Raw genomic sequence first — 14,221 nt, forward strand, 5'->3', positions numbered from 1 at the left:
CAAAACAGGTTACAGCGAATAAACACCCCGGGAAACGTACTTCCCAACAATCAACTATACAGTCTACAGATTTTTCCCCTACCCACCCCCGCAACGAACAGCCCCTCAAACACGGTCACAAACATCCCCCACCTTTCCTCAAACCCCCCTGAAGAGCCCTTTAACTCATACTTTATCTTCTCTAATCGCAGGAACCCTCATACAGGTCACCCAACCAAGCCGCTACCCCCGGTGGCGATGCCGACTGCCACTCCAGCAAAATTCTCCGCCATGCAATCAGAGAGGCGAAGGCCGAGACATCGGCCTTCCTCCTCTCCATGAGCTCCAGCTTCTCGGAAACCCCAAATATCGCCACCAAAGGGTCCAGGTCCAGGTCCACCTCCTCCTCCACTACCCTGGTTAAGACCGCGAACACCCCCGCCCATAATCGTTCCAATTTTTCGCAACCCCAAATCATGTGCGTGTGATTAGTTGGCCCCCGCCCACACCTCTCACACTCATCTGCTACCTCCTGAAAGAACCCACTCATTCTCGCGCGAGTCATATGCACCCTGTGCACCACCTTAAACTGTATCAGGCTCATCCTTGCACAAGAGGAGGTCCCGTTTATCCTACGCAGTGATTCACTCCATACTCCCCAATTGATCTCCCCTCCCAACTCCGCTTCCCATTTTTCTTTGATCTTCACCACCCGCTCACGTCCCTGCTCCCCAGCCACTTGTATATCTCCCCAATTCATCCCTTGCCTTCAACATCCGGAAGCAGCAGTCACTCCAGCAGGGTGTATCCCGGCAACATAGGGAACCTCCTCTAGACCTTTTGCGCAAAGTCCGTAACCTGCAGATACCTAAACTCACTCCCCCTCGGCAGCTCTACCCTCTCCCTTAGCTCCTCCAGACTGGCGAACCCTTCCTCCAAATACAGATCCCTCACCTTTGTCATGATATCCAGATCAGCATATCATGGTGCAATCACACACACACTGATGGACAGGCATTTGGACCAACCAGCACACACACATCGCAGCCAACTACTGGTAAGAGCACACGCACTACAAAAGGGGGAACATGAGAGTTCCCGGTCATTCTGGTAAGAGACAGCTCGGGACACAGAGCTTGCAGCATGACACTCAGACATAGACCATATGCTGAGTGCCTTACCAACATTAGTGATAGGGCTAGGTCCATAGGTTAGCTGGTAGCGAACGTACCCAAGTCTATGGTTAGTTGCATCTGTTAGTTAACATAATAAAATCAAGTTGTACCATCTACAGCCGTGTTGGCTCATTTGTGTATCAGGACACCCAACACGACAACCTTGACCAGCCCCACTTTCCTCAACCTCCTGTATACACTATCCACCTCCACCCCCCACCCCCGGTTCAAACCCATGATTTTCGCACAGCGGCGTTAGCACCGACATCCCTTCCACCCTAAAATGCCTCAACTGATTCCATATCTTCATTGTGGACTGCACCATCAGGCTCCTTGAATGAGATATTTGAATTTCCAGTGACTGACTAGAAGGATCAGACAACGACATTTCAAGTTTTAAGACTTTTACTGTACTAACCAAACTAAAAGCAACCGTGCCTATGCACTATTCAGTTGGGAACTTATGCCCTAAACTACAGAAAATATCTCCCATTTAATTTTTAAAGTGGCAGAGAGTCACCCTTCATTGTTGAACGATATTATGTCCCTTAAGAGGTCACTTCACTCTCCAGGAACCATTCCAAAGCTATTCTCAGCTCCAACTAGCTTCCTTCCCTTTTCCAGCTGGGGACTCCTGGAGACTCCTCCCTCTAGCCAAAGCTAGCCGAATCTTCCAGCCTTGCTTAAATCCTCATGAACTTGGTCTCTTCAATCTCTTTTTAAAAAATTAATTTAGAGTATCCAATTATTTTTTCCAATTAAGGGGCAATTTAATGTGGCCAATCCACCTACTTGCACATGGGATTATGGGGGTGAAACCCATGTAGGCACAGGGAGAATGTGCACACTCCACACGAGTGACCTGGGGCCAGGATCGAACCCGCCATAGGCAGCAGTGCTAACCACTGCACCATCGTGTCGCCCGTGGTCTCTTCAATCTCCAGGTGAACTCCCACCTATATTCTGTGGTGAACAATGGAGACTTGGTACCTCTCTCACTGTCTCTGATTTTCATGATAACGTGAATAACATGGGCATTATATCCAGTCAGAAATAATTAGTTACCCTTAGAGCCCAAGCAACATTTGATCTTGAAATTAAATAGACAGTTTAAAGTATAACTGTCTAAAGTATAACTATAAAGTAAACCTTTTGTTTTATTTGTTCATGGGACGTGGGCTTCGTAGGCTGTGCCAGCATTTATTGCCCACGTCTAACTGCCCTTGAATGGGCAGTTAACAGTCAACCACATTGCTGTGGATCTGGAGTCACATGTAAGCCAGACCAGGTAAGGAAGACCAATTTCCTTCCTGAAGGACATTAGTGAACCAGATGGGTTTCTCGACAATCGACATTGGTGTCCATGGTCATTATTACACTTTTACTTCAAAATTCTTTTTGAATTTTATTGAATGCCGTGGCAGGATTTGAATCTGGGTCCCCAGAGGATTAATCTGGATTTCTGGTTTACTAGTCCAGTGATAATATCACTACGCCACCACCTCCCCATCCCCATGACATCCCTATCATCGTGCTGTGTGACTTGAAGAATAACAATTTACCCAGTTAGCACAGATGCTTTCGCCATTGTCAACAGCATAAATATCTTGTAACTCTTTCCCAGTAAAGCAATCTGTACCTCACTGTCTCTAGAGTATCAAAGCTACCCATGCTTGTTGTCAAGCACTATTTGGAGTAGGTCACACAAATCCCTTCACTACTCCATTTTACCTCAAATTAAGCCAACAATCCCAAAACATAATCTTAAAAACTTCATACTTGTAACACTAATTACTTTGCAATAATTATTATATTTTTGAGCATGCCTGATTTTTTAAAAAACATTCGCTGGTGCCAATTTCTCTAGTTTCCCTTCAGAACTAAAGCTTCTCCTCCCCATCATAATGTATATTTTCTGTATATTCTCTCTGGCCTTGACATTTTTTTTAAATGAGGTGTTAAAAATTGGATGTAATAAATTAATTACAACCTAATTGATGATATGTATAGACTTAACATCACTTAGCACGGTAGCACAGTGGCTTCACTGCACCAGGGTCCCAGGTTGGATTTCCGGCTGGGTCACTGTCTGTGCGGAATCTGCATGTTCTCCTTGTGTCTGCGTGGGTTTCCTCCGGGTGCTCCGGTTTCCTCCCACAAGTCCCGAAAGACGTGCTGTTAGGTGAATTGGACATTCTGAATTCTCCCTCTGTGTACCCGAACAGGCGCCGGAATGTGGAGACTAGGGGGTTTTCACAGTAACTTCATTGCAATGTAAGCCGACTTGTGACAATATAGATTATTATTGTTAGCTTTATACTCTTTTTGTGAAACCTTGGATGCTATATTCTTCTCCGCCATCCTCTCCTCAATCCACCCAAACAAATCTTTTCAATTTTTTTTTGTTTCTGAACCCTCAAGTCTCTACACCTTTTTCCTGCTGAGTTGTACTATTTTATCTGTACAGGTAGAGTACCTCAAACCTGGTAGCCTTGGGACTGAGTCTTTGCTGGATTTTGGAACTTGTTGTTCTTTGGGAAATAGAAATCGGAAGGGTTTGATTCAAATCAGAATGCCTCAATTCAGAGAATGCAGGAAAACCAACAGATTTGATTACAAAGCACTTCAGGTTAATGGCCATGTCGCTGCTGATGTTAATTAACTTTTCATGCATTGGATTCAAGAAGGCAGCTCACCACTACCTCCTCAAGGACAATTAGGGATGGGCAATAAATGCTGGCCGAGCCAGCGAAGCCCACATCCTGTTAATGAATTTAAAAAATTACTTTACATTTGTAGGAATTAATAATCCAATATTTAGGGGGAAAAAATTTTAAACTGTGACAGTGAAAACTGATGCTTCCTACCAATGTGTTGTCAAGGCTACAAACTCATCTTACAATAATGAATAAGATTCATTCCCTCCTATTACTTTTACACAAATTTCATGATTTCTGACTTATATCCCTACCTACTATTCAGAAGCAGATTTATACAAAGGTGTCCTGTTTCATGACAATTTGAATGTATTGTGGTGATCTTTGATCACATTTAAGCAAACATTTTAGAGGTAGTTCTGAATCAGAATGGAAGTGCATCCATTGTAAAGATTAACACTCTCCATTTTACTCTACATTTTACGTACAGAGTGCTGGCAAAAGAATATAGAGCTAGTTTAGTATTCATCTGGGAACAGCATTCAGGAGCTTTCAAAACATCAGCAGCTTGAGATTCCCTAAGGGATTCCAACACAAGTGTTATGTAACTCCAGATTTCCAGTGGTAGACACCCTGGAACTAACTATAGCTCAAGTTGTCAAATTACTCATGGTGATAACTCAAAGCCAGTTGGAGGTCTTCCTTTAAAATAATTCAATAGACCATTAATTACATAGATTATTTTGGAGTTGTTTAAATGAAAAGAAATGCAGAACGCTGTACAGAGAGATCTGGGTGTCCTTGTACAAAATATTAGTATGCTGGCGCAGCTAGTAATTAAGAAAGTAAATGGAATGTTGGCCTTTATTGCAAAGGGGGTGGAGTATAAAAGGAGCGAAGTCTTGCTACATATGTACAGGGCATTGATGGGACTGTACCTAGAGTAGTGGGTACCATTTCTGTCTCCATCTCCTCACTTGAGGGATATACTGGCATTGGAAGCGGTTCAGAGAAGGCTTGTTTAGTTCATTCCTATGCTGATGGGGTTGCCTTATGAGGAAATGTTGAATTTGTATCCACTGGAGTTTAGAAGGATGAGTGCCCTTATTGAAACAGAAAAGATTCTGAGGAGGCTCGACAAAGAAGATGCTTGAGGATATTTCCCCTCATGGGCTAGGTGGCACAGTTTAAAAATAAAAGGTGTCTCCCATTTAAGATGGAGATGGTGAGGATTTTTCTCTCAGAGATTTTGGAATTCTCTTCCACAGAGAAAACGAGAGGTTAGATAATTGACTACATTCAAGACTGAGTTAAACAGATTTTAAATATACAGGGGAGTAAAGGATTATGGGGAGGGCAGGAAAGTGGAGTTAAGGCCACAATCAGCTATGAACTTACAGAATGGCAGTGCAGGCACAATGAGCCGATTAATCTACTCCTGCTCCTATTTCTTATGATCTTATTGATAACAAAGACTGGTAAGGTGCATCATCTAAAATTCCAAAAGACAGATGTCAAAGTGATTGCTTCATAAATGGCAGAACGCTTGGGCAGAATAATGGACATCCCTATATGTTGTACTAAAACCTGCTCAAACAAGACTGCAGGCTAAGGTCAGACAAAGGCATTCAACATTACTTTTGTTACAAGTGGCCTAACAGTTGCAAATTCTTAAGTTGAGAAAAAAACGAAAATAAATTTGATTTGTGGGAGCCTGTGGACCTATCCCTATCAATCGCCTGATGTAGATTGGCAAAGGTAGCTTTGAAAGAATGAGATTGCTTCGAAGTATTTTTGAACACCAATGACCAAAACCCTTCACAGAAATGAAATTTCCACAGGAGAGACAGCAGGAATGCAAAGGAAAATAGGAACAAGCTCGGCCAAAATCAAGGTTTTGATGAAGGCAGGAAGAAATATTAACTCAAAATAAAGCAGAACATTCTGAAAAAACTCAATTCTGGCAGCATTGGTAAAGAAAGAAAGAAAGAGTTAATGTTTCAGGTCAATAACCTTTCATCAGAATTGGGAAAAATGTAAGATGTAACGAGTTTTAAGCAAATGCAGAGGCAGGGAAGTGTGTGGGGAGGGGAGGGGGGGGGGGGAGTAAGAGAAGTAAACGAAAGGTCCCTGAAAAGGTGAAAGACAGAAGAGATTAAATGACACAAGGGATTATTTTGCAAGGCAAAAGGAAATGGTCATGAGAAGAATAAATAAAGAGAGATACTTCTGAACTCTAGAGGACGTTTGAATGGAAATGGAATGCAGATCCATTGAACGGAATACCGTTCAAAGAAATGGGGGGGAAGACATGGATGCTGAGAAAATAGATCAGCTTGTGAAGGGAATGGTCCTTTTGGAATGTTGAAAGGGGAGGGAAGAAGATATATATATTTGGTAGTGGCGTTAAACTGCAGGTGGCAGTAATGGCAGAGGGTGATCTGTTGAATGAGGAGACTGTTGAACTCGAAGTGGAGGATATGGGAAACCCTAGCTTGGTTCTCAGAGCTTTAAAGGGAAGGGATGAGAGCAAAAATGCATGAAATGGAATGGACATGGTAGAGTGTCTCGTCAACCACAGTGGACGGGACGCAGGGAAACTGCACCAAATAGGAAGAGAGTTTGGCTGCAAATCCGAAATTGTATGGAACAGGACAAAAATAAGGCCCGACAGTCCCACATATTTGACAGGCACCTTCAGCTTGGATAAGAAGTTTTAAGATTTAATTTCTTCAGGCTCCAACCCATAATGCCACATATTCCTGCACATCCATTAATACAATTTTCAAAACAAAGGTACCATAGAAGGCTGAGTAGAACAACTGTAACACTGGCCTAGATTAATTTTTTTTTAAAACACATCATCCAGAGCAGACTGAGTTATCCACAAAGAAATCAGACAGACCAACATATAATTCAACACTAAAGTAGCAATGTACACACTTATAATACAACCCTGACCTACAAATGTACCAGCGTAAATTATTCACATATTTCATTAGCCACAGAATTATTTTTAATAAAATATTAAGTACAGAAATTACATACACATTTATAGCTGCTATACTGTATACTAAATTTCATATGAGTCACCAGCTCGTCTATTTTTGCATAAAACGTTTAAAAAGTTGAACAAACCCCCAAAAGAAATCTGAACAGTATGTAAATAACATGCTGTGAAGGTCACTTAGATGCACCAAAGTTAAAAGGATAAACTTTTATAAAGTTATAAAGGCTGTTCGATTACATGATTCAGTGCTTGACTGGCAGATAGGCCCAACTTTAACTGTAAAGTTTTGGAAAGCAGACATGACAGTGTCTGGACAGGAATTACTTATGTGCAGTTGTGACAAAGCTTTCTGTTTGTGACTTTGCTAGTCATGCCAAAGACCTTGCTAACACAATGAGGCCTTCTCCCAATATGTTTAAACTTGAGTTCACTGCTGATAGGCAATTTCAATAAGCAGACTGCGCCAATAAACTCAACCATGAACCTTCACCATTACGCATGCCACGTACAGGTTAGTGCAGCACAGAACTAGAAACTAGCCCTAAAGTATAGTAGACGAGGCATCAAGTGGGATTCCCATCAATCTCTTGTCTTCTCTGATAGTAAATACCAAGCTGCCAGACATGTGTTCAGGCTAAACACACAATATAATACATAGCAACTGTTAAGGTACAACACAAAGCGATGTACAGTACAAAACAGGATTACACCATAGGAATTTAGATTACTCTTCCTGGAGCATATTTCTGGCAAACATGTCTAGCAACAAGGATTGTCAGAATAATATTTTTGAAATCAATCTCATTTGCTTTTGAAACAATGCTAGCTATCTCTCAAGGAAGCTGTTCCTTCGATTTACCACACACTCAAGTATTTCCATAGTTTCATTTTGAATTTACCCCCATCACCACCACCCCTCCTCCCCAGGTAGACATAAATCACATTCCTCTGACCCAATGAAAGCTCATCTAACCACTGACTCAATCTCTTTCACCAGCCACAAATTTGAGGTTAAACCATACTTTGCAACTGTAACATCATATTTCAACCTAAATTGAACTTCCAACACAATATCCTTTCAACCAGCAAGTCCATGCACTTCTATCTGTATTACATGTTAACTCTTAACTCAGTCCATCTGCAATTGAAACATTCACCCATGTTTATATTATCACCAAACTTCAAAATTCTTCCAGACCAACCCCTTACCTTCCATAAACTTCACCTCATCCAAAGTTCTGCTGCCCGCATCTTAATTCGCATCAATTGCGGTTCACCCATCACCACAGTGCTCACTGACCTACACTAGCTCCTGATCCAGCAGTATCTCAAATGTAAAATTCTCATCCTTCTATTCAAAATGCTCACACCACCCGAACTCTAATCTCCTCCAACCTAATCTCCACCACCCGAACTCGAATCTCCTCCAACCTCAAACCTGCTCCACCAAACAATACGATAATGGCTGATCTAATTTAAAAGTAGGTGGCCAATCCACCTACCCGGCACATCTTTCGGTTGTGTGGGCGAGGGTCCATGCAGACACGGGGACAATGTGCAGACTCCACATGGATAGTGATCCGGGGCCAGGATCAAACCCGGGTCCACGGCGCGTGAGGCAGCAGTGCTAAACACTGCGCCACCATGCCGCCCCATGGCTGAACTAACTTTAACCTCAAATTCAATTCCTGCCTGCCCCTGATAAAATTCAACCCTTGCTTTATCAAGACTCTATGTACTTCTGCCTTTAAGATATTCAAAGTTTCTGCATCAACCACCTTTTGAGGCAGAAAACTTCAAGCTCTCACAACCTTCCGAGAAATGCAATTTCCTCCTCCACAACTTAAATGGGTGGGCCCTTATTTTTAACCTGTGGCGCTTCATTCTAGATTCGTCCGCAAGAGGAAACATCCTCTTCACATTGACCCTGTCAAGAGCCCTCAGAATCTTACGTGTTTCAATCTCACCTCTTACTCTTCCAAACTCCAGTGGATACAAATCTAGCCTGTCCAGCCTATCCTCATAAGACAACCTGCCCATTCCAGGTAGGGTGGCATAGTGGCAGTGGTTAGCACTGCTGCCTCACAGCTAGAGGGACCTGGGGTTGATACCGACCTTGGGTGATTGTATGGAGTTTGCACGTTCTCCCCGTGTCTGTGTGGGCATCGGTTTCCTCCCACTGTCCAAAGATATGAATTGACAATGCTAAATTGCCCCTTAGCATCCAAAGGTTAGGTGGGGTTATGGCGAAAGGGGGGGCTGGATAGGGTGCTCTTTCGAATGGTCGTTGCAGATGCGATGGACTGAATGACCTCCATCTGCACTGTAGGGATTCTAGAATTAATCTACTAAACATTCTCTGAACTGCTTCCAACACATTTACATCTTTCCTTCAGTAAGGAAACCAATATTTACAAAGTACTCTCGATGGAGTTTCACAAATGCCTTGTCTAATTGAAGTATAACCTTGATGCACGATCAATGACCACTGAAGCGAGGTTGTAGTCCAACTGAAGGCTTTAATAAGCTAGATGTTTCCCCCAGCAGCTCAGGTACAGAAAGAAGGCTGCTGGGGCAGCAAGGGCTCTTGTACCCCTCCTTGCAGAGCGGAGCTACCATACACCTTGACCAATAGGAAACATACAATCTCTACCAATGGTGTTCCAGCATTACCAGGTACCGTAATACCTCTCCACAGACTACCACAAACCTCCCTACTTTTGTATTCAATTCCATAAGACCATAGAAAATAGGAACAGGAGTAGGCTGTTCGGTCCCTTAATCCTGCTCCGCCATTCATAAAAAAGAATATAGAGTATCCAATTATTTTTTTACAATTAAGGGCCAATTTAGCATGGCCAATCCACCTACCCTGCACATCTTTGGGTTGTGGGGACAAGACCCAGCAGACACGGGGAGAATGTACTAACTCCACACAGACAATAACCGGGGGCCGGGATCAAACCCGGGTCCTCAGTGCCGTGAGGCAGCAGTGCTAACCACTGCACCAGTCAATGGGATCATGGTTGATCCAATATTCCTCACATCCACTTTCCTGCCCCTACCCGTAACCCTTGATCAAGAATCTGTCTATCTCAGTCTTAAACATACACAAGGACTCTGCTCCACAGCTCTCTGTGGCACGGATTTCCAAAAACACTCAATCCTATGAGAGAAGTCCTCCTCGTAATAAACAATAACATTCTATTAGCTTTGCCAATTACTTGAAACTGAAAATCGCTTATTGTCACAAGTAGGCTTCAAATGAAGTTACTGTGCAAAGCCCCTAGTCACCACATTCCGGCACCTGTTCGGGGAGGCTGGTACGAGAATTGAACCGTGCTGCTGGTCTGCCTTGGTCTGCTTTCAAAGCCAGCGATTTAGCCCTGTGCTAAACCTTGCTGCACCTGAATACTAGTTTGTTGTAATTCATGCACTAGGACACCCAGATCCCTCTGCATCTCCGAGCTCTGAAATCTCTCACCATTTAGATAATATGCTTCTTTTTTTATTCTTCCTACCAAAATAGACAACTTCACATTTTCCCACAGTACATGCCACTTGCCCACTCAACTAGCCTATCTATATCTTTTTGTAGCCTCATATCCACTTTAGAACTTGCTTTCCCACTTATCTTTGAGTCATCAGCGATTTAACAATACCACTGATTCTATCATCCAAACCATTTATATAAATTGTAAAAGTTGAAAGCCCAATGCCGATCCCTGTGGCACACCACTCGTAAAATCCTGCCAACCAGAAAAATACCCATTTCCAGTTAGTTGCCAATCTTCTATCCATGCAAATAGAACATAGAACATTACATCGCAGTACAGGCCCTTCGGCCCTCGATGTTGCGCCGACCTGTGAAACCACTCGAAAGCCCATCTACACTATTCCCTTATCGTCCATATGTCTATCCAATGACCATTTGAATACCCTTAGTGTTGGCGAGTCCACTACTGTTGCAGGCAGGACATTCCACACCCTTACTACTCTCCGAGTAAAGAACCTACCTCTGACATCTGTCTTATATCTATCACCCCTCAATTTAAAGCTATGTCCCCCTCATGCTAGACATCACCATTCGAGGAAAAAGGCTCTCACTGTCCACCCTATCCAATCCTCTGATCATCTTGTATGCCTCAATTAAGTCACCTCTTAACCTTCTTCTCTCTAACGAAAACAGCCTCAAGTCCCTCGGCCTTTCCTCATAAGATCTTCCCTCCATACCAGGCAACATTCTGGCAAATCTCCTCTGCACCCTTTCCAATGCTTCCACATCCTTCCTATAATGCGGCGACCAGAATTGCACGCAATACTCCAAATGCGGCCGCACTAGAGGTTTGTACAGTTGCAACATGACCTCATGGTTCCGAAACTCAATCCCTCTACCAATAAAAGCTAACACACCGTACGCCTTCTTAACAACCCTCTCAACCCGAGTGGCAACTTTCAGGGATCTATGTACATGGACACCGAGATCTCTCTGCTCATCCACACTGCCAAGAATCTTACCATTAGCCCAGTACTCTGTCTTCCTGTTCTTTCCACAATGAATCACCCCACACTTTTCTGCATTAAACTCCATTTGCCACCTCTCAGCCCAGCGCTGCAGCTTATCTATGTCCCTCTGTAACTTGTAACATCCTTCCGCACTGACCACAACGCCACCGACTTTAGTGTCATCTGCAAATTTACTCACCCATCCTTCTACGCCCTCCTCCAGGTCATTTATAAAAATGACAAACAGCAGTGGCCCTAAAACAGATCCTTGGACTCCAGTCTGAACACTTCCCATCAACCACCACCCTTTGTCTTCTTCCAGCTAGCCAATTTCTGATCCAAACTGCGAAATCTCCCTGAATCCCATGCTTCCGTATTTTCTGCAGTAGCCTAAAATATATTACCTCCCACACCATGAGTTTTAATTTTCCACAATAACCTTTGACAAGGCACCTTATGAGAATCTAAGTACAATACATCTACTGGATCCCCATTACCCACAGGATATGTTACTTATTAGAAGAATCTGGATAGACTTTCCCCTTTCACAAAATCATGTTGACTCCACCTGATTGCGTTGAATTTTTCTAAGTGCCTTGCTATACCATCTTTAATAATAGCCTCTAACCCTTTCCTTAAGACAAGCTACCTGGCCCATAGTTTTCTGCTTTCTCTTTCCCTTCCTTTTTGAACAAAGGAATTGGATTTTTTATTTTCCGATTTAATGGAAAATCGAATGGTTAACTCTTTTTAAAACATCGACATAAACTCTTACTATCTGCCTTTAAATTTCTAACCTGCTTTCTCTTATATTCTATTTTTCCCTCCTTATCAATATTTTGTCATGCTTTGCTGTGTTTTTATATTCTGTCCAATCTTCTGACCTGACCACCCATCTTTGTGCAATTATGTGCATTTTAGATTTGATTCCCCTTCTGCTATTTGATGCTATTTTGTGTATTTAGAAATATCCCTTTAAAATGTCTGTCACATCTCTCGATCTATTCCTTAACCTAAATTGTCAGTTCACTTTCTTAGTCTTAGACCCACACTTCTCTTCCTTAAACTGAATATGAAATTGAATCATATGATCACTGCTACCAAAGGACACTTTCACTATGAGGTTATTAATTAATCCCACCTTGCTGCACAATATCAGGTCCAGTATAGCTTCCTGGTTGGCTCCCCGATGTGCTGATCTAACAAATTATCCTGAAAACATTCTATGAATATGTCACCTATACAACCATTGCCCATCTGATTATTCCAGTCTATATGTAGAATAAAATCTCTCATGATAATCGCTGTACCTTTCTGACAAGCTCCCACTATTTCCACTTCGATATCCTCTACTATCATATGTACTAGCGTGCAATTACTGTTACGCGGCCTGTGCATCACTCCGGCAAGTGATTTTTTGCCTTTATCATTCCTCATCTCGACCTAAACCACTTCCATATCCAGGTTTCCTGAAATTGTGTCATCCCCCTCTGATGTACTAATGTCATACTTAATTAATGGAACCACTCCTCCACTTTTCCCTAACTCCCTACCTTTCCTAAAAGCCACATACATATCCTTCAATATTTAGGTCCAATCAATGCCATCCTGCAGCTATATCTCAGTGATGTCTATCAGATGGTACTTATTAATCTCTACTTGCATTGTCAATGCATTTGTTTTGTTTCGAAGGCTATGAGCATTCAGATGGAGATCCTCAAGTTTTGTCCTTTTAATATTTATCTGTTGACTTACTCTTAGATTTGCACTCTTTATCTCTTCCTGACACATTCTGTTTATCCTTTCCCATATAACTCCATTCTCTCTTACCTTGACTCTTTGATATACAAAACAAGATTTTTTCCCTCCCAATCTGAACCACCAGTGCATTTCTAATTTCCAGCTGCCTAGGCCCGAAGCTCTAGAATTCCCACATTGAACTTCCCTGTCTTGCCTACCTGCTTTAAGACACTCTTTAAAAACCTGCCTCGCTGATCAAGTTTTGGGTCTTGTGTCCTCGCATCTCAATGTGGCTCAGTGTTACATTTTGGCTGATAATGTCCCTGTGAACCACCATGGAAATGCTTTATGACATTAAAGCTGCTGTGGAAATGGAAGTTGCTGCACGGTCACAATCAACATTTCCTGAATACTTGCTTCTCAAGTACTGAAGCTGAAATTTCACAGCTGCACTGAAATGTAGGCAGGGAGCTTCCTCATTGCAACTCAAATGTCAGAGGCAGCATCAAAGTGGTTGGCAGGTAGTGAGTGTAAAACACCCGAATTCCAGCAGCAGCACCATTCCAGGCTGCCACCGCCTCCTGTCCTGTCCTCACCCAGGGCTTTGGCCAACTTTGTCCCTGATATCCCTCCTCGGCCTACTGTTGCTGTGCAGCTCCGTAATCCTGGAGTAACCTGGCTGAAGCGGGAGGGTATTCCTCGGACTGACCTCATTCAGGGGGCTTCCATTCTCGGTGGAGTCGCTGCCGTTCAGCACCTTCTTCAGTTTGTCCATGTTCCAATCTCTCTGCCTCCAGCGACTCGGTAAACACCGGACACACACCCCGTCCCCACTGCGCAGGCGCCGGGCTGCACGGGCATGCGCACCGCGCGCGCACACAGCGCCCACCTGCGGGCATCAGCGGAATTGGCACAGACTCACCTGTCCCTCCCTCTCAATCCATCCTGTACTGTGTCCTCACCCATCCCCCCTCTCCATCCATCCTGCCCTGTGTCCTCATCTGTCCCCCTCTCTATCCATCCTGTACTGTGTCCTCATCTGTCCCCCTCTCTATCCATCCTGTACTGTGTCCTCATCTGTCCCCCTCTCTATCCATCCTGTACTGTGTCCTCATCTGTCCCCCTCTCTATCCATCCTGTACTGTGTCCTCATC

At 43.3% G+C, this 14,221-nt stretch overlaps 1 protein-coding gene across 1 annotated transcript in view; it reads right to left on the reverse strand.

Annotated features, from left to right (window-relative positions):
- The window catches only part of LOC140427807 (vesicle transport protein SFT2B-like), a 63,311-nt gene extending 49,383 nt beyond the window's left edge, over positions 1–13,928 (reverse strand). The window contains exon 1 of the mRNA XM_072513481.1: positions 13,777–13,928. Within this exon, the coding sequence (XP_072369582.1) occupies positions 13,777–13,842 (66 nt within the window). The 5' untranslated portion in view covers positions 13,843–13,928. The remainder of the gene's footprint in view (positions 1–13,776) is intronic.
- Between the last annotated feature and the right edge of the window lie 293 nt (positions 13,929–14,221).

This window comes from Scyliorhinus torazame, chromosome 8, assembly GCF_047496885.1.
Source record: "Scyliorhinus torazame isolate Kashiwa2021f chromosome 8, sScyTor2.1, whole genome shotgun sequence".
Taxonomy (NCBI): domain Eukaryota; kingdom Metazoa; phylum Chordata; class Chondrichthyes; order Carcharhiniformes; family Scyliorhinidae; genus Scyliorhinus; species Scyliorhinus torazame.